The 21814-nt window shown below is 39.1% G+C and overlaps 1 protein-coding gene across 1 annotated transcript in view; it reads right to left on the bottom strand.

The window, feature by feature from the left end:
- Positions 1–218: 218 nt before the first annotated feature.
- TWF1 (twinfilin actin binding protein 1) overlaps positions 219–21814 on the bottom strand; it is a 95901-nt gene continuing 74305 nt past the window's right edge. The window contains exons 8-9 of the mRNA XM_053716736.1: positions 6779–6900; positions 219–5897 (exon numbers count right to left, since the gene is read on the bottom strand). Of these exons, the coding sequence (XP_053572711.1) occupies positions 5727–5897; positions 6779–6900 (293 nt within the window). The 3' untranslated portion in view covers positions 219–5726. The remainder of the gene's footprint in view (positions 5898–6778; positions 6901–21814) is intronic.

A 21814-nucleotide genomic window follows, 5' to 3' on the forward strand; every position in this document is an offset into this window, starting at 1 on the left:
ACTGTCAAGCATTCAATTTATAGGTGGGCCGATAAAATTCTTCTGTGAGTGCTGAAAACACTTTTTTGTTAAGCAAAAAAAAAAATATTGTTTGGGGGTGTTTGCCGTAGACTTTGGATAGTTACGCTGTTAATTTATATTGACATTTACATATGGCAAATTACCAAATCACTATAATCAAATCAGACAAAGGATAGGAAGAATAAAAACAAAACAAATTCATTCAAGTGGCTTTATTTGTATCAGGTATTGAAAGACAGTCTACATACAGAGCATTTCACAAAATCAAATCACATTCTGAAAAGATTATTGTATAGAAGTAGTGTCTTGCATAAATTTGTCATATAAATTCATTTTAACATTCACGTTTTATGAAAATGTCTCATAAAAATATAAAGCGTTTTGTAAGAATTTGCAGAATCTACCAATAGATCTGGTTTTACAAAATATTTTCTTGAAAGATCTATTTAGAGTATAGAAACCTATGACTGGTTCCAAGACATCATTATGTGCTGTGAACTTATTCATGCAAATGTCATATTCATACTGGCTTTAAGGCTTAAGGTTTATGTGAATAGACTTGCAAACATAAATATCTCTTTTCCACCATATCTTAGCATTGTGCAGAATGGTTGGGAGACTGTGTGCGAATTTCAGCTCAGTGTACACTACAGATTTCATCCCCATTATATAACATAGAAAGTGTTTTCATAGATCCGTTTTTACTCACTAACAAAGTGTAAACATCAGACAGACAAATATGATGATAAAACAACGGTTTTGAAGATGCTACATTTTCATTTAATATCTCCCAATATTTCAATTTTTTTAATCAGACACCAGCATTAAGGGGACAAGATATCCGAAATTCTCACACCAACATGATACATATGTTTAATAAAAAAAATGAAAAATCATCAATGTTAAAGCTGATATGAAACCCAAAGTTTTTCTTTCATGATTCAGATAGAGCTTGGGATTTTAAACAACTTTCTAGTTTACTTCTATTATCAATTTTTCTTCATTTTAATTGTATCTTTTGTTGAGCAGCAAGGACATTTCTGCAGCACTACATGGCAGTTTTGCAAGAATCTTATTCATTTGCAAAAGCACTAGATGGTAGCACTATTTCCTGCCATGTGATGCTCCAGATGCCCATCTAGGTATTTCTTTAACACAGAATATCATGTGAACTAAGCAAATTTGATAATAAGTAAATTGGAAAATGGTATGCTCCGATTTAAGACAGAAAATGTTGGGGTTTCATATCCCTTTAATTATTTTGTAATTAACCTGTTTGTTGAATGGCATGATTGCACTTTACATATGAAATGACCCAGGACACAGAACAAAATAGTTCTTATTCTAGAGCAAAATCTCTCTTCCACCAAAAATCTATTGTCCTACCAACAAACGAGAACAGAAAGGTCTCAGCTATGTTCTCCAAGCTACTGATCTAAAGACATTAAAGCAAGCACATCAGTAATGTGGGATATTCTGAAGCTTGAGAAAAACCAATAAGACGGCTCTCAAGCTTTTTTGTTATCAAATATGATATAATCATTGTGCTAAATAATAGTTAACACTTCCAAGTTTAGATTGGGAAGCTTAATTCTTGGTTACTTCAATGCACTAAATATGTATCTTGTTTTTCTAAAACACTAGACAAATACATCATGAACTAAAACGCATTATATGGCTTTTTATATTTATTGAATTAACTTATACTCGAGAGCCAACATATCAATTGGAAAACTAGTAATGGCAATCTTCAAAGTCAGCTGCAAGGGTTAAAAGATGCATAGCTTTAACAGGTTCAGAAATGTGCTTAGCTAAAAAAAGTATAATGCCACAGCATTCCAAAATCACAAACAACAACTCACTTTCATGTCATTAGAAAATGTATCTGATTGGACTGCAAGTCACAAAACTGACTCCTCTAATTGTTTTACATTTGAATTACATTTTAAAACTTCACATTACTACTTACCAAAGCTGCACAGCTAAACATTATCTGTCAACAATGATTCTATTGCTAGTGTTTTCTCACCTAGTAACAATACAATTTAATTTATATACCACCATGTTTTATTGCCATTTGTCTCTAAATCTTCCCTTTCCACAACCCCTTCCAACACAGCCTGGAGTTGACAGAGTAACTGGCTGGAAAATGTAAGTTCTCTTTATCTAGGTGATCTACCTGAGCTGCATATGTAGATAAGAGTTTGTATAGTGTAAAGAGAGAGGTAGTGTGATCATTTTGCTGTCTGGGGAGGTTTCTCTTTATGATGGTAAAAGGAAATAAAAAAACAACATCAAATAAAATGTGTTTATTAAAACTTTGCTTTTATGTCCATGTCTCCACCACTGTCACTTCTAGTGTAATATCCATAATTCCCATTAAAGCTCAACCTTTCAGGAATACACATTCACTTAAAAGGATAGTCTAGTCAAAATTAAACTTTCATGATTCAGATAGAGCATGCAATTTTAAACAACTTTCTAATTAAGTCCTATTATCATTTTATCTTTGTTTTCTTGGTAAATTAGAAAATTGCTAATACGACACAACAAACGTGTTACTGAGGTTGTAAAGAAACAGGGACTTATGTCCATATGTGGTGGACTTGCTCAGAGGTTAAAAAACTGTGGACCCAGACTAATAAGTCTTTGACAGTCACGCAGATTTGAGTATGGAGCAAGCCCTATTGCACTTTCCAATAGAAGGCCTCTCCAGAAAATTGATTACATTAGTGGGTATAGTTTGTACAGCAGTCAAAACAACTATAGAAAAATTCTGGAACATCACTACCACATTTTGATATAATTATAAACAAAATTAAATATTACCACCAGATTGCTTTTATTGCTTCCACAATATTAGATCAAAGATCTGAATATATAGAAATATGGAGGAATGGATAATCTGGTAAGATAAACAAAGGATGCTAAATAGACAAAGCATAAGACGACAACACCAGAAACCTCTCTCACTTGGACGGAGAACACAAGTGACCACCCCTCTCTCTTTTTTCTTTATGCTTGATTCACCTCTGCCACTTTACATTTCTACCTTTTACCTACTACTTTATCTTCTATTTCTTGTCCTTTAGACTCTTTGAATTTAAAGAATCCTTTTTTGCAAGAGTTTTTCACCTTCTTCTGTCTCTTGGGGAAAGATTCCCCGATTTAAAGATATATATTTAAGATCTAGCAACAAAAAAATATTTTTAGTATGGTAGTATTTACTCTTGCCATTTCACAGAAGTGATAACATTTTATTATGTATGTTGACTTTCTTCAATTTGTTTGTAATGCTATCTCATTGAAAACTCTAATAAAAATATTTCAACATAAATTAGAAAATTGCATGCTCTATCTGAATCATGAAAGTTTAATTTTGACTAGACTATCCCTTTAACAACTTAATCATTCAATACGTGATTACAACCAAGTAGAAAAAAAACTTGTTGTTCTGGCTGTTTGCTCAAAACATACTGAAGGGTCACAACCCCATAACTGCCCTGAGAGCAAAACTGTAAATTTTGCTAGCAAACTATTTTACATGCTTATAAAACTTTTTTTTGAATGCAAATATTTTGCCATTTTAATTGTTGATAGCTACAGTAAAAAAAAAATAGTACACAATGGTTAATGCAGCTATTTCATGCATGACAATCAAATGACAATACCTATTCAAGTTCACACATAACTTGTGTCCCCTAAAGTTTTCACACAGTTCAAGTAATTTCTGTAACAAGAGCCTTACATGTCATATATAATATTGGACTTACAACTGGCCTCAAAAGAGTAATTGTATTTAGAGACTCTCCATTTCAAAATGATTAAATCAGATTAGATATAGTTGATAATAATGTTCTAAGCAACAAAATTATTCTTTCATTTTTTATGCCTTTTGCTTAGCAGCAGAGAGGCAGATACTGACTCGCATTGAATGCTGACATTTCACCCAGCTGCACCAGGCAGCCTAACATTATATTACATTTTATATTTTTTATCAATTGGTTGCCAACATGGGCAACACATGAGATATTCCTTCCCTGGCATCCAAGGGTTAATTCTAGTTAGCAGATTATGCACAAATATATTAAGTAGTGTAAAATGCTAATTTTATGATTCCTATGTAGTGACATTGTTTATCCACAAGTAAATGCTGTAAATTATTTCATTTCAGATATTGCTTATCTGCCAGAAAGTAATGAAAATCGCTGCCTGTTATTTTATGTCCATTAACTGAACTACACAGTTCAATTTACACAATTATGCATAGACACAGCAAATCTTATACAACCTAATATGGTGTGTAACCAAGGCATCAAACGTTACGGTTATAGAACACACAAATCCCTTTCCAAAAATCTTTCAAAACCATGAATCACAGACCAGACAACTGTATATTGGAAATTCCCAGCATTTTTTAAAAGTAATTAAAAGTCAATCAAATCAATGATCCTCTCAATATTTGTGTAGGTTCACGTGCTTAGAAATACTTCTTATAAAATTACTTCAATGCCACTTATACAGACACTTTGTGGTAGTTTGTTGTAAAATTATTTCTGCTACAAAGTTTAAAAGAATTAGACAGGACTACAAAACTACACATAAAATCCAAAAAAAAAAATTACATTGTCCACTTATTTCATCCAGACAATGAATCTTGAAAACAACTTGTGTGGTGTCTTTTCCAGAAGTGCTAATACTAAATCTAAGGATGCATCTAGATTTCCGCACCTCTGCTCTAGAGCAGTGTTTTTCAACCAGTGTGCCATGGCACACTAGTGTGCCGTGAGAGATCCTCAGGTGTGCCACGGCAGACATATTTTTTAAACTTTGCTTGTTTTTTACTCCCAGTGCAGGGGTAGTTTGTAGGAGGCATGGCATAACAGCACAATACATACAGTATGTGTGTATTTGTGTGTATGTGTATATATATATATGCTGTATTAGGCTACAATGTGTGATTTTTTTTAATTTTGGGATGGTGGTGTGCCACAGGATTTTTTAATGTAAAAAAGTGTGCCACGGCAAAAAAAAGGTTAAAAATCACTGCTCTAGAGCAATACTCATTTGCAATGCCTAATGTGACATAACCATTATATGAAAATACCCCTTCCTTAACTCAGCATTTTGTATAAAAGTACAATTACTGTATTTCTAAGTTTTTCTTCCTTCTGACAAATATTATTTCATAGCCTTTCTGGACTACTGGGGAGTTACAAAAAAAACAACAACAAAAAACACGTAAAACGCATTTGCAGAAAGTGGCCAAAATAACTTATAGAATATGCTAAGACACAGGTGTTCGTAAAAACAAATGTTTCTCATAACCCCTAAAGTATTTCCAAATGTTTTCTCTTACTTATTTTATTTGCGTATCTCTGTTATATTTAATATTGCTTGGCCTAACCCTAGATGTATTGCACCCAGTTTATAGAGGTATGGATTTTAATTATCTATGTGGTAATTAAAAAGCTATGTCATCACAATCTACTGCTTCTATGTACAATTTGTTGCAGAATAATAGTTGCAATATTTGATACTTAGCTACACCCATCCGACTACTAGTGGGTGCATAAGTGGCAAAACTAGTATCTAACAGGAATGTTAAATTGATAGAATCTTTTGATATTTTTTTTCTCCATTCAAGAACACAGGCATGGAATGATTACAGTTTGTATTCTCAGCATGATGTGTGGTGTGGGGCTCTAATCATTAGCCGTTTCAGCTTCTGCTGGTCCTCTGATTAGTCGCCGGATGCCTCTTTTCCCATTTGGACCCTTTGGTTTAGCAAACTGCTGTTTATGTGCATGCTGCTTTGGGTGTACTTCATCATACAGAAATTCTGAAGTCAGCTCGTCTCCATTATCGATTTCGATCTGTTGAAAAAAAAAATATATATATCAACAAATATAATATGTTTAGGACATATCCCAATGTTCCTTTAAAACATGAGAGAGCTGAGAACATATTGTTTACTATTACACCTTAGATAACTCACATGTGACATAGCTGGAATGGGTAGAAGTGAAAGGAAACAAAAATAAGCCAACTGGTCACAAGCAAGGATGGATAAAGTAGGTTTTAGAGATGGTCTTACTCAAGGAATATTGGTATCAAACACATGTTTTTATAGACTTATAAGCATTTTTTTATAAAGTGCCCTATTAATCCTCCATTGGTATCTTAAATACAAATCACAATATAATATACAACAACATTCTTTGGGTTTTCATATTCATTAACAATAAGATCTTTATTACATCTATTTTAGTGTTTAATGTCATTAAGCAATGTCGTTACATTTGGTAGGCATGGGAAATACATTAACACATGTATAGGACAAGTACATCCACTATCCCTTCTTCTCTCACAGATTAACCTTATATACTTCTACTTTCAGACGTATATAAATCAGTCCAAGCATTTAGAAAACTAACTACATTGTACGTTACAGAAATCCACATTGAACACCTCTCTGATGCAGTTATGATCAAATGATAGTGATAGTACTTTTATAGTTATATATAGATTCCTTTCTCTGTTTAGATTTACTGTGTTTATATAACATGCTCAAAAAGTTATCGAACTTGAAAGAAATTAAAACAAAAACATACTAACAACAACATTTAAATAAACTAAAAAAGGCTTGGTATTAAAAATGAGTTACCCCCTGTTCTGTGTACTACAGAAGACAAAATGTGTGTATGAGATATACGTACAGTAGCAGAAGGTCGAGTAAAAGCAGAATAGGACTAACCTTTTTTACTACTTCCATATTGAGTTGATTCTCAATAATATTTAGTAGAGGGTTCTTGCAGCTGGAATAAAGCATCCGTTCCCTTATACTGCATGTGTATCCAGGCATTGAATAAATAAACACTGGGGGTGAAAAAAATGCATTTAGTATTGAAAAGTAAGGTATATTATACTCATTTAAACTATTATGGAATCAGACAAATTACATCTATAAAACTAGTACAAGTTGAAAATTTGGATGTCTAATAAAAAAAGAAAATTTATGCTTACCTGATAAATTTGATTCTTTTTAGACACAATGAGTCCACGGATCACCATCCTTACTTGTGGGATTACACCTCCTGGTCAGCAGGAGGAGGCAAAGAGCACCACAGCAGAGCTGTTAAATAGCTCCTCCCTTCCCTCCCAATCCAGTCATTCGGCCGAAGTTAGGAAGAGAAAGGAAAAGACAAGGTGCAGAGGTGCCTGAAGTTTACAAAAAAATAACCACCTGTCTTGCAAGAACAGGGCGGGCCGTGGACTTATTGTGTCTAAAAAGAAACAAATTTATCAGGTAAACATAAATTTTCTTTTCTTTTTAAAGACACGATGAGTCCACGGATCATCATCCTTACTTGTGGGATACAATACCAAAGCTTAGAGTACACGGATGATAAGGGAGGGACAAGACAGGGAACCTAAACGGAAGGCACCACTGCTTGAAGAACCTTTCTCCTAAAAGCAGCCTCTGCCGAGGCAAAAGTATCACATTTGTAAAATTTAGAAAAAGTATGAAGAGAAGACCAAGTTGCAGCCTTGCAAATCTGTTCTACAGAAGCTTCATTTTTGAATGCCCATGAAGAAGCAACAGCCCTACTGGAATAAGCCGTAACTCTTTCAGGAGGCTGCTGTCCAGCAGTTTCATATGCAAAGCGGATGATACCTTTCAACCAAAAAGAAAGAGAGGTAGCCGTAGCTTTCTGACCCTTACGTTTTCCCGAGAAAATTATAAACAGAGAAGAAGACTGACGAAAGTCTTTAGTAGCTGGTAAGTAAAACTTTAAAAGAACGAACTACGTCCAAATTGTGCAGAAGACGTTGCTTCTGAGGAGGAGGATTAGGACACAACAAAGGAACCACAATCTCCTGATTAATGTTCCTGTCTGAAACAACATTAGGAAGTAACCCTAGTCTAGTACGTAAGACTACCTTATCCAAATGGAAAATAAGGTAAGGCAAATTGTATTGCAGCGCCGAAAGCTCAGACACTCTTCGAGCTGAAGAAATGGCAACAAGAAATAAAACTTTCCAAAATAACAACTTAATATCTAAGGAATGCATAGGCTCAAACGGAGCCCCTTGAAGAACTTTAAGAACTAAATTCAGACTCCATGGAGGAGTAATTGGCTTGAACACAGGCCTGATCCTAACCAAGGCCTGACAAAAAGATTGAACATCTGGGACATCTGCCAGACGTTTGTGTAACAAAATAGATAAGGCAGAGATCTGACCCTTTAGGGAACTTGCCGATAAACCCTTCTCCAAACATTCTTGGAGAAAAGACAAAATTCTGGGAATCCTAACCCTACTCCATGAGTAGCCCTTGGATTCACACCAATTAAGATATTTACGCCATATCTTAGGGTAAATCTTTCTAGTTACAGGTTTACGCAACTGAATTAAGGTCTCTATGACCAAATCAGAGAAACCCCGCTTGGATAGGATTAAGCGTTCAATCTCCAGTCAGCTTCAGAGAATCTAGATTTGGGTGAAGGAAGGGTCCTTGAATGAGAAGGTCCTTCCTCAATGGAAGTTTCCAAGGTGGCAGGGATGACATGTCCACCAGATCGGCATACCAAATCCTGCGAGGCAACGCAGGAGCGATGAGGATCACTGATGCCTTCTCCTGTTTGATTCGAGCAATGACCCGAGGAAGAAGAGCAAACGGGGGAAATAGATATGCTAGGCTGAAGGACCAAGGAACTGCGAAAGCATCTATCAGTTCCGCCTGGGGATCCCTGGACCTGGACCCGTATCTTAGGAGCTTGGCATTCTGACGAGATGCCATGAGATCTAACTCCGGCCGACCCCATTTGAGAATTAGGTTGGATAATATTTCCGGATGGAGTTTCCACTCTCCCGGATGAAAAGTCTGCCTACTCAGAAAGTCCGCCTCCCAGTTGTCCACACCTGAGATGTGGATCGCTGACAGATGGCAAGAATGGGCCTCCGCCCACCGGATTATCTTGGCTACCTCGGTCATCGCTAAGGAACTCCTCGTTCCTCCTTGATGATTGATGTAAGACACTGTCGTTATGTTGTCCGACTGGAATCTGATGAACTGCATTGAAGATCGCTCTTAGCTCCAGGATGTTTATAGGAAGAAGAGACTCCATACTCGAGTCCATACTCCCTGAGCCTTTAGAGAGCCCCAGACTGCTCCCCATCCTAAAAGTCTGGCGTCCGTTGTCACAATCACCCATGAAGGTCTGCAAAAGTATGTCCCCTGGGATAGATGATCCAGAGACAACCACCATTGGAGCCCCTCGTCTCCTGTTCCAGGGTTATTCGAGGAGACAAATCTGTATAATCTCCATTCCACTGCCTGAGCATGTTTAACTGCAGAGGTCTGAGGTGAAACCGAGCAAACGGTATGATGTCCATTGCCGCCACCATCAATCCGATTACCTCCCTTCACTGAGCCACTGACAGCCGAGGAGTGGACTGAAGGGCTCGACAGGTATCCAGAATCTTTGATTTCCTGACCTCTGTCAGAAAAATTCTCATGGATATAGAATCGATTAGAGTTCCCATGAAGGTCACCCTTGTCTTCGGAATTAAGGAACTCTTTTCCAGATTTACCTTCCACCCGTGAGTTCTCAGGAAGGATAGCACAATGTCGGTATGGGACCTTTGCCTGCTGACAAGATGACGTCTGGATTAGAATATCATCCAGATAAGGCGCCAACGCAATGCCCCGCGGTTTTAGAACCGCCAACAGCGACCCCAGAACCTTTGTGAAAATTCTGGGTGCCGTGGCCAGACCGAAAAGGAAGAGCCACGAACAAAGTGTTCATCCAGAAAGGCAAACCTTAGGAACGTGTGATGATCTCTGTAGATAGGAACATAAAGATATGCATCCTTTAAATCCACTGTTGTCATAAATTGACCCTCCTGGATCAATGGAACGAATAGTCTCCATCTTGAATGATGGAACTCTGAGAAACTTATTTAGACCCTTGAGGTCTAAGATAGGTCTGAAAGTTCCCTCCTTTTTGGGAACTAAAAACAGATTTGAATAAAAACCCTGCCCGTATAATATATAATATAATATATTCCTGTATAGGAACGGGACAAATTACTCCCATGGAGGAAAGGTCTCTTACACAATGTAAGAACGCCTCTCTTTTTATCTGGTCTGCAGATAATCTTGAAAGAAGAAATCTCCCTCGGGGAGGAAAATTTCTTAACTCCAGTTTGTATCCCTGAGACACTATTTCTATAGCCCAGGGATCCTGAACATCCCGCACCCAAGCCTGAACGAAGAAAGAAAGTCTGCCCCCTACCAGATCCGGTCCCGGATCGGGGGCAAACCCTTCATGCTCACTTGGAATCAGCAGCAAGCTTCTTGGATTGTTTATCCTTGTTCCAAGACTGGTTGGGTCTCCAAGTAGACTTAGATTGCGAATAGTTTCCTTCCTGTTTAGAGGAAGAAGAGAAGGAATCGCCGTTGAAATTTCGAAAGGAACGAAAATTACTTTGTCGTCCTTTCTGTTTGGTTCTTTTATCCTGAGGAAGGAGATGACCCTTGCCTCCCGTGATGTCAGAGATAATTTCCTTCAAGCCAGGCCCAAACAAGGTCTTTCCCTTGTAAGGAATTGCCAGAAGCTTAGACTTAGATGATACATCCGCAGACCAAGGTTTCAACCATAAGGCTCTGCGGGCTAGGATAGAAAAACCTGAACTCTTGGCAGCCAATTTAGTAATTTGCAGAGAAGCATCTGTAAAAAAAAGAATTGGGTAATTTCAGAGCTTTAATCCGATCCTGGATCTCCTCTAAAGAAGTCTCAGTCTTAAGAGACTCGGCAAGAGCATCAAACCAATAAGCTGCCGCACTGGTGACCGTAGCAATGCACGCAGCCGGCTGCAATAGCAGACCCTGGTGAACATAGATCTTTTTAGGTAGACCCTCCAACTTCTTGTCCATGGGGTCTTTGAAAGCACAACTATCCTCAATTGGAATAGTAGTTCGTTTGGCCAAGGTGGAAATAGCCCCCTCCACCTTAGGAACCATTTGCCAAGTTTCCCTGACAGCGTCAGCTATAGGGAAAATCTCCTTGAAAATAGGAGAAGGAGAGAAGGGAATACCTGGTCTCTCCCATTCCTTAGAAATAATCTCAGAAGTTTGCTTAGGAACTGGAAAAACATCTGAATAAGAAGGAACTTCGAAGTATCTGTCCAACTTACTCGATTTCTCAGGAACGACCACTACCGTGGAGTCACAGTCGTCTAAAGTCACTAAAACCTCCCTGAGTAACAGGTGGAGGTGTTCTAGTTTAAACCTGAAAGAGACAACCTCTGAATCAGTCAAAGGTAAGGAACTCCCTGAGTCTGAAATTTCACCTTCCGACAGAACCTCTATACCTTCCATCTCAGATCCCTGGGAGGGTACATCTGAGACTGCCACCATAGCATCAGAAACCTCATTAACCACATAGTTGTCGTCCTTTTTACGTTTGCCTTGCTATGTCTTTTAACGTAACTCCAGCAGAAGCTAGAGAAGAAGTACAGGGCACTGCTTGAGCGGGCGTTAAAGGTTGGGAAGCTTGGGGAGAAAGCTGCGGCATACTCTGCATCTCATCATTAGACTCCTGAGAAGCATCCGCCTTTGACAAATTTTGATCATGAAAATTTTTTCTCTATAGCTTAAAGCCCTCTCAATACATGAGGGAGGGACAAAAAGGAACTGGAGGTTCCACATTGGCATCCAAACACATGGCACAAGTAACATTTTGCACAGCTTCTAAATCCATGTTATAGAACAGACAATAATGAAATAAAATAAGAATTTTTTGTCCAAAAATCGATACTGGCCCTTTAAATAGACACTGGCCATTTAAATTTTTAAATCAAAACACTTTTACTGAATGAGAAAAAGCATGTTGCAAAAAGAAAGCCCAATTTTTAAAATTAATACTTATAAATCCTGAATGAATAACAGGATACTGTGCCTTTAAATAGTAAATGCAACTATTTTACTGTGTTAAGCAAAAAAAACATCTCACATTTAAACCGATTAAAAAGTGTTTTGCCCCACAATCAGACACCTCTCCGCCTCAACAGCTCTGCTGAGGCGCCTACCTGCCGACCGGTCTCCAGACCGCTCCTCCCAGCAATGCTTCAGGTCAGGCTACAGAGCGCTAACAACCGCTTGCTTTCTTAACCATGCGGTTCTAGCGTAATGCCCGATGTCCTGCAAGCCTAACAGCAGAAATTTCTCTAGTCAAAACCGGAACTCTGGAAAGGATGCCAAAAGAAACTGCGCAGCGTCTCTAGTTAAGTCTAAAGCAAGAGAAAATAGCCCCGCCCATCATGGGCGTCAACATTTACACTGCCCTTACCGGTTAAATCCAATAAAAAATAACCAATAGAGCCCAGCTTTTTACTCCCAGTACCAGTGCCTGTACATATGCCGTCACTATACAAAACCCCTCCATACATGGAGAGTCGTATGTTCCCAAGTCCAAGGCTCCATTAGCCCCAAGAAAAATAAATGTATAAGTGCAGAGTCCTCTCTGAGTCCTTTGAATTGTGCCCCAGAATAACAAAGACTGCACTTACCTTAATGCTGTCCGACAGCAGGGCAGCTCCAACAGATTTAAGAGGTCCTCTCCCTCCTATAGCCCTGTGGAAAATGATAGGGCCTGAGATAGAAATTGCTTAGGCCATCATGAGAAGGGCAGCATAACTGTATGGGAGGTGCAGTGAGAATTATGTCCCGCCAGTTCCCATTGCTCTAAAGCCACCAAGAGCTCTACTGAAGAGACTGATATGGACTACGGCTACACCCTAGAACAAGCAGCACAATCTTGCACTACTTTAAAAATAATAAACTCTTGATTGAAGAATCTAATCTAACACCTCACTTTACCTCTTCCTATCCCTAACGTAGGCAAAGAGAATGACTGGAGTGGGAGGGAAGGGAGGAGCTATTTAACAGCTCTGCTGTGGTGCTCTTTGCCTCCTCCTGCTGACCAGGAGGTGTAATCCCACAAGTAAGGATGATGATCCGTGGACTCATCGTGTCTTTAAAAAGAAAACACCAGTTCTAGAGCAAGGAGCAATGAGTTGGACAATCATAGGTAGAGGAGTAATTTGTGTAGACATCTCTATTAAAGGTGGTTGACTCATGAAACAGACTTCACATAGAATTCTGTCATTCAATTCTGTAATTCTGGTTCTTATATGCAGTAAAAATGTATGTTTCTGTTGCCTTACAGATGTAATAATTCTGCACATTTGTAGAACACTCAATATGTCTTTTTGATAAAGAAATTAAAATAAATTGTAATAGAATTTTACAGAAATGAAAATAATAATATTTTCACAAACAGATGTTGAAGACAGATAAGACCTATCTGATTAAAGGGACAGTCTAGTCCAAAATAAACTTTCATGATTCAGATAGGGCATGTAATTTTAAACAATTTTCCAATTTACTTTTATCACCAATTTTGCTTTGTTCTCTTGGTATTCTTAGTTGAAAGCTTAACCTAGGAGGTTCATATGCTAATTTCTTAGACCTTGAAGGCTACCTCTTTTCAGAATGCATTTTAACAGTTTTTCACCACTAGACTGTGTTAGCTCATGTGTTTCATATAGATAACACTGTGCTCATGAACGTGAAGTTATCTGGGAGCAGGCACTGATTGGCTAAACTGCAAGTCTGTCAAAAGAACAGAAATAAAGGGGCAGTTTGCAGAGGCTTAGATACAAGATAATCACAGAGGTTAAAAGAATATTAATATAACTGTGTTGGTTATGTAAAACTAGGGAATGGGTAATAAAGGGATTATCTATATTTTAAAACAATAGAAATTCTGGTGTAGACTGTTCCATTAAGTCTAAGAGCAACAATGCACTACTGGGCAGATGAACGCAAGTGAGCCAATGACAAGAGGCATATATGTGTGTGCACCCACCAATCAGCAGCTAGATCCCAGTAGTGCACTTCTGCCCCTGAGCTTACCTAGGTGAGGTTTTCAAGGAAGTATACTAAGAGAACAAAGCAAATAAGAGATGCAAATTTGGAAAGTGGTTTAAAAATGCACGCTCTATATGAAGTTTAATTTTTACGGTCTCTTTACAATTACCAATTTTAAACAAAAGTATTTTTTCTGAGACAAATTGAAAGTAATATGTATATAGTATACAGTCATCAAAAATACTCTAAATTATTTTACATCCTTTAATAGGTAAAATAGTGATTTGATTTAAAAAGAGCATACAAGGAATGAAATTAAAGTAACAAACATTTCTGAAGCTTCAAATTAAATGTTAAAAATTTCAGGTCTTAAAGGGACATTTCTTTCACGATTCAGATAGATCATACAATTTTCAAACAACTTTTCAATTAACTTCTATTATATAATTTGTTTCATTCTCTTTGTATCATTTGTTGAAGGAGCAGCATTGCACTACTGGTTTCTAACTAAACACATGGGTGAGCCAATGACAATCGGTGTATATATGCATCCACCAATCAGCAGCTAGAACCTAGGTTCTGTGCTGTTCCTGAGCTTCCTTAGATAAACCTTTCAGTAAACGATATCAAGAGAATGATAAAAAGAAAGGGGGTGGATACAGCGCTGGAACTTAAAAAATGTCAGAATATATGCAAACAAATAGGTAAGTAAAATCCCTAAAAGATTTACTAAAAAGACCATAAAAAGAAAATATTTGCGCTAGTGTAAACACAAAGAGAACACAGCTGAAGCATATACCCAGCAAATTTAAGTAATGAGCAAGTAAGACTCAGGATCAGAAATAATTAAATAAAATTCAAAGCTTATGCTACCTATAGTATAGGACAATAGAGGATAAAACACTAAGTTGTACTTAGGATATGTATGTAGCTATTTAAAGAAACTGTTGAAAATACACAAATAAAAAGTATATCATATATTTAATACAACAAAATGTATGTTATATCATATATGGTTATACATCATTAAAATGGGTGTCCCAAACATATAACAGAAAACCGACAAGTCACAAGAGTAAACCTAACGTAAGATGAAACCCACAAGGTGCAAACAGGAGATACTTACAGGTGTGAGAAAATAAGAGACTATAAGATTGGACACATACAGGACTAGACAAAAAAACGTTAAAAGAAAAAACACAATGAAATATCACTATAGTGAAACAAAATACAACCGCAGTTAATGCAATACAAATACAGAATCAAAAACAGAATTTATGTTTACCTGATAAATTTCTTTCTCCTACGGTGTGTCCGGTCCACGGCTTCATCCTTACTTCTGGGATATTCTCTTCCCCAACAGGAAATGGCAAAGAGAGCACACAGCAAGAGCTGTCCATATAGCCCCCCTCTGGCTCCGCCCCCCAGTCATTCGACCGACGGTTAGGAGAAAAAGGAGAAACTATAGGGTGCCGTGGTGACTGTAGTGTATGGAATAAAAATTTTTAAACCTGACTAAAAGCCAGGGCGGGCCGTGGACCGGACACACCGTAGGAGAAAGAAATTTATCAGGTAAACATAAATTCTGTTTTCTCCTACATTGGTGTGTCCGGTCCACGGCTTCATCCTTACTTGTGGGAACCAATACCAAAGCTTTAGGACACGGATGAAGGGAGGGAACAAGTCAGGTTACCTAAACGGAAGGCACCACAGCTTGCAAAACCTTTCTTCCAAAAACGTCCTCCGAAGAAGCATAAGTATCGAATTTGTAAAATTTGGCAAAAGTATGCAGAGAAGACCAAGTCGCTGCCTTACAGATCTGATCAACAGAAGCCTCATTCTTGAAGGCCCATGTGGAAGCCACAGCTCTAGTAGAGTGAGCTGTAATTCGTTCAGGAGGCTGCCGTCCGGCAGTCTCATAAGCCAATCGGATGATGCTTTTCAGCCAAAAAGAAAGAGAGGTAGCAGTAGCTTTCTGCCCTCTCCTCTTACCAGAATAAATGACAAACAAGGATGATGTCTGTCTGAAATCCTTTGTTGCTTCTAAATAGAATATTAAAGCACGGACCACATCTAGGTTGTGTAACAAACGTTCCTTCTTCGAAACTGGATTCGGACACAGAGAAGGAACAACTATCTCCTGGTTAATATTCCTGTTGGAAACCACCTTTGGAAGAAAACCAGGCTTGGTACGTAAAACTACCTTATCTGTATGGAATACCAGATAGGGAGAAGTACACTGCAAAGCAGACAATTCAGAAACTCTTCTAGCAGAAGAAATAGCAACCAAAAACAGAACTTTCCAAGATAGTAACTTGATATCTATGGAATGTAAGGGTTCAAACGGAACCCCCTGAAGAACTGAAAGAACTAAATTTAGACTCCAAGGAGGAGTCATAGGTCTGTAGACAGGCTTGATTCTAACTAACGCCTGTACAAACGCCTGTACGTCTGGCACGGCTGCCAGACGTTTGTGTAACAAAACAGACAGAGCAGATATCTGTCCTTTTAAAGAACTAGCTGACAAACCTTTATCCAAACCCTCTTGGAGAAAGGAAAGTATCCTAGGAATTTTAATTTTACTCCAAGGGAATCCCTTGGATTCACACCAACGGATATATTTTTGCCATATCTTATGGTAAATTTTCCTAGTCACAGGTTTTCTGGCTTGAACCAGAGTATCTATAACTGAATCTGAAAACCCACGCTTAGATAGAATCAAGCGTTCAATTTCCAAGCAGTCAGTTGCAGAGAGGCTAGATTTGGATGTTCGAATGGACCTTGTACTAGAAGATCCTGCCTCAAAGGTAGCTTCCATGGTGGAGCCGATGACATATTCACCAGGTCTGCATACCAGGTCCTGCGTGGCCATGCAGGAGCTATTAGAATCACAGAGGCCTTCTCCTGTTTGATCCTGGCTACCAGCCTGGGAAGGAGAGGAAACGGTGGAAACACATAAGCTAGGTTGAACGACCAAGGCGCCACTAATGCATCCACCAGTGTTGCCTCGGGATCCCTGGATCTGGACCCGTATCGAGGAACCTTGGAGTTCTGACGAGACGCCATCAGATCCACATCTGGAGTGCCCTATAGTTGAGTTAACTGGGCAAAGACCTCCGGGTGGAGTTCCCACTCCCCCGGATGGAAAGTCTGACGACTCAAATAATCCGCCTCCCAGTTGTCTACTCCTGGGATGTGAATTGCAGATAGGTGGCAGGAGTGATCCTCCGCCCATTTGATGATCTTGGATACCTCTCTCATCGCTAAGGAACTCTTTGTTCCCCCCTGATGATTGATGTACGCTACAGTCGTAATGTTGTCCGACTGAAATCTTATGAATCTGGCCTTCGCTAGGTGAGGCCAGGCCAGGAGCGCATTGAATATCGCTCTCAGTTCCAAAATGTTTATCGGGAGGAGAGACTCTTCCCGAGACCATAGACCCTGAGCTTTCAGAGAGTCCCAGACCGCGCCCCAGCCTAAGAGACTGGCGTCGGTCATGACGATGACCCACTCTGGTCTGCGGAAACTCATTCCCTGAGACAGGTGATCCTGAGTCAACCACCAGCGGAGTGAGTCTCTGGTTACCTGGTCTACTTGAATCTGGGGAGACAAGTCTGCATAATCCCCATTCCACTGTTTGAGCATGCACAGTTGTAATGGTCTTAGATGAATTTGAGCAAAAGGAACCACGTCCATTGCTGCAACCATCAATCCTATTACCTCCATGCACTGAGCTATGGAAGGCTGAGGAATAGATTGAAGAACTTGACAAGCGTTTAGAAGCTTTAATTTTCTGACCTCTGTCAGGAAAATCTTCATTTCTACAGAATCTATTATTGTTCCCAGAAAGGGAACCCTTGTGGACGGGGACAGGGAACTCTTTTCTACGTTCACCTTCCACCCGTGAGACCTGGGAAAAGCTAAAACAATGTCTGTATGAGCCCATGTTTTGGAAAGGGACGACGCTTGAATTAAAATGTCTTCTAGGTAAGGTGCTACAGCAATGCCCCTCGGTCTTAGAACCGCTAGAAGGGACCCTAGCACCTTTGTGAAAATTCTGGGAGCAGTGGCTAAACCGAATGGAAGAGCCACGAACTGGTAATGTTTGTCCAGAAAGGCGAACCTCAGGAACTGATGATGATCTTTGTGGATCGGAATATGCAAGTACGCATCCTTTAAGTCCACGGTAGTCATATATTGACCCTCCTGGATAGTTGGTAAGATCGTCCGAATGGTTTCCATTTTGAATGATGGAACTCTGAGGAATTTGTTTAGGATTTTTAAATCCAGAATTGGCCTGAAAGTTCCCTCTTTTTTGGGAACTACAAACAGGTTTGAGTAAAACCCCAGACCTTGTTCCGCTGTTGGAACTGGGTGTATCACTCCCATCTTTAATAGGTCTCCTACGCAATGTAAGAATGCCTGTCTCTTTATCTGGTCTGAAGATAAGCGAGACATGTGGAACCTTCCCCTTGGAGGAAGTTCCTTGAACTCTAGAAGATACCCCTGAGAGACTATTTCTAGTGCCCAGGGATCCGGAACATCTCTTGCCCAAGCCTGAGCAAAGAGAGAAAGTCTGCCCCCTACTAGATCCGGTCCCAGATCGGGGGCTACCCCTTCATGCTGTCTTGGTAGCAGCAGCAGGCATCTTGGCCTGTTTACCCTTGTTCCAGCCTAGCAATGGTTTCCATGCTGGTTTAGGCTGGGAAGCGTTACCCTCTTGTCTAGAGGCTGCAGAGTTAGTAGTTGGTCCGTTCCTGAAGTTGCGAAAGGAACGAAAATTAGATTTGTTCTTAGCCTTGAAAGGCCTATCCTGAGGGAGGGCATGGCCCTTTCCCCCAGTGATGTCTGAAATAATCTCCTTCAATTCCGGCCCGAAGAGGGTCTTACCCTTGAAAGGAATATTAAGCAATTTTGTTTTGGACGACACATCCGCCGACCAAGATTTTAGCCAAAGCGCTCTGCGCGCCACTATAGCAAAACCTGAATTTTTCGCCGCTAGCTTAGCCAATTAAAAAGCGGCATCCAAAATAAAGGAATTAGCCAACTTTAGTGCGTGAATTCTGTCCATGACTTCATCATATGGAGTCTCCTTTTGGAGCGAATTTTCTAGTTCCTCTAACCAAAAAGACGCTGCCGTGGTGACAGGAATAATGCACGAAATTGGTTGAAGAAGGAAACCTTGCTGAACAAATATCTTTTTAAGCAATCCTTCCAGTTTTTTATCCATAGGATCTTTGAAAGCGCAACTGTCCTCAATAGGAAAAGTTGTGCGCTTGGCTAACGTTGAAACTGCCCCCTCAACCTTAGGAACCGTTTGCCATGCGTCCCTTCTGGGGTCGACAATGGGGAACATTTTCTTAAAAATAGGAGGTGGAACAAAAGGAATACCTGGCTTCTCCCACTCCTTAGTCACTATGTCCGCCACCCTCTTGGGTATCGGAAAGGCATCAGCGTGCACAGGGATCTCTAAGAATTTGTCCATTTTGCACAACTTCTCTGGAATTACCAAAGAATCACAATCATCAAGAGTAGTTAGCACCTCCTTAAGCAGGGCGCGGAGATGTTCTAACTTAAACTTAAATGCCACGATATCAGGTTCTGCCTGCTGAGAAACTTTTCCTGAATCAGAAATTTCTCCCTCAGACAGACCTTCCCTCACTGCTAATTCAGATTGAAGTGAGGGTATAACAGATAAATTATCGTCAGCGCCAACTTGCTCATCCTCTGTATTTAAAACTGAGCAATCACGCTTTCTGGGAAATGCTGGCAGTTTGGATAAAAGATTTGCTATAGAATTATCCATTACTGCAGTTAATTGTTGCATAGTAACAAGCATTGGCGCGCTAGATGAACTAGGTATCGCCTGCGTGGGCAAAACAGGTATTGACACAGAGGGAGAGGATGATGAGCTATCCCCACTACCTTCATTTGAGGAATCATCTTGGGCAACCTTATTAAATGTGACAGTACTGTCCTTACTTTGTTTGGACGCCATGGCACAATTTTCACATACATTTAAAGGGGGAAACACCTTGGCCTCCATACACACAGAACATATGTTATCTGAAGGTACAGACATGTTAGACAGAATTTGGCAGGCTATTAATGCAATAAAAACGTTTTTAAACAAAACCGTTACTGTCTCTTTAAATAATAAAAAGAACACACTTTATTTCTGAATGTTTGAAAAACTATGAAGAAAATATCCGATCTTTACAAAATTTACACTGCAGTGTCTTAATGCTTTGAAAGTATTGCACCCCAAATTTCAAGTCTCTAGACCCTTAAATGAGCAAACCGGAGCTAATTGTTCAATTTACCGGTTAAAACACACTACAGTCCCTGCCACAGACTTTGCTGCGGCTTTTACCTTCCTTAGGGGTTATTCACCACAGAAATAAGCCTTCCGGAGTCTGTTTCTCAGCCACAGGACCCTCTCACATGAAGTTGCATGCACTGCCTTTGGAAGTAACTGCGCAACTGAGGCGCGAAAATGAGGCCTCCTCCATCTGCATACCAGAGTGAAGGGGCCTTTCTGACTAGATTAGGCGTCTAAACCAATGCCAGGCATAATTAAAACGTTCCCAAAAGTGTTTCTAAGCTCATAAAACACTCCAAATGTCATAAGAATATGATATAAGCAAATCGATTTAGCCCACAATAGTGTCAACCAGCATAGAGCCCAATTTATAAGCCTTTAATCTGTTACTGAGTCTAAGAAAATGGCTTACCGGTCCCATAAGGGAAAACTGACAGTCTTCTAGCATTACTATGTGTTGTTAGAAAACTCCTCTTTTAACAGAACTCTTCATCACTTTCTGTTGAAGAGTAAATAGTACAAACCGGCACTATTTTAAAATAACAAACTCTTGATAGAAGAAATAAAACTACAACTAACACCACATACTCTTTACCATCCCCGTGGAGATGCTACTTGTTCAGAGCAGGCAAAGAGAATGACTGGGGGGCGGAGCCAGAGGGGGGGCTATATGGACAGCTCTTGCTGTGTGCTCTCTTTGCCATTTCCTGTTGGGGAAGAGAATATCCCACAAGTAAGGATGAACCGGACACACCAATGTAGGAGAAAGATACATTTTAGAAACAGTATGATCCGATAAAACATGTGCAATTGCATAAAGAACTTCCTTTATAAGAATGCCTTTTTGAAGGAAGTTATTTATGCAATTGCACATGTTTTATCATATCATACTGTTTCTAAAATGTATCTTTTGATTCTGTATTTGTATTGCATTAACTGCGGTTGTATTTTGTTTCACTATAGTGATATTTCATTGTGTTTTTTCTTTTAAGGTTTTTTTTGTCTAGTCCTGTATGTGTCCAATCTTATAGTCTCTTATTTTCTCACACCTGTAAGTATCTCCTGTTTGCACCTTGTGGGTTTCATCTTACGTTAGGTTTACTCTTGTGACTTGTCGGTTTCCTGTTATATGTTTGGGACACCCATTTTAATGCTGTATAACCATTTATGATATAACATACATTTTGTTGTATAAATTTGATATACTTTTTATTTGTGTATTTTCAACAGTTTCTTTACATACATATCCTAAGTACAACTTAGTGTTTTATCCTCTACTGTCCAATACTATAGGTAGCATAAGCTTTGAATTGTATTTCATTATTTCTGATCCTGAGTCTTATTTGCTCATTACTTCAATTTGCTGGGTATATGCTTCAGCTGTGTTCTCTTTGTGTTTTCACTAGCGCAAAAAAGTTTCGTTTTATTTTATCAAGAAAATGATGCAAATTAAAGGGACATTAAACCCAAATATTTTCTTTCATGATTCAGGTAGAGAATGCAATTTTAAACAACATTCCAATTTACTTCTA

The sequence above is a fragment of the Bombina bombina genome, chromosome 6 (assembly GCF_027579735.1).
Source record: "Bombina bombina isolate aBomBom1 chromosome 6, aBomBom1.pri, whole genome shotgun sequence".
Lineage (NCBI taxonomy): Eukaryota > Metazoa > Chordata > Amphibia > Anura > Bombinatoridae > Bombina > Bombina bombina.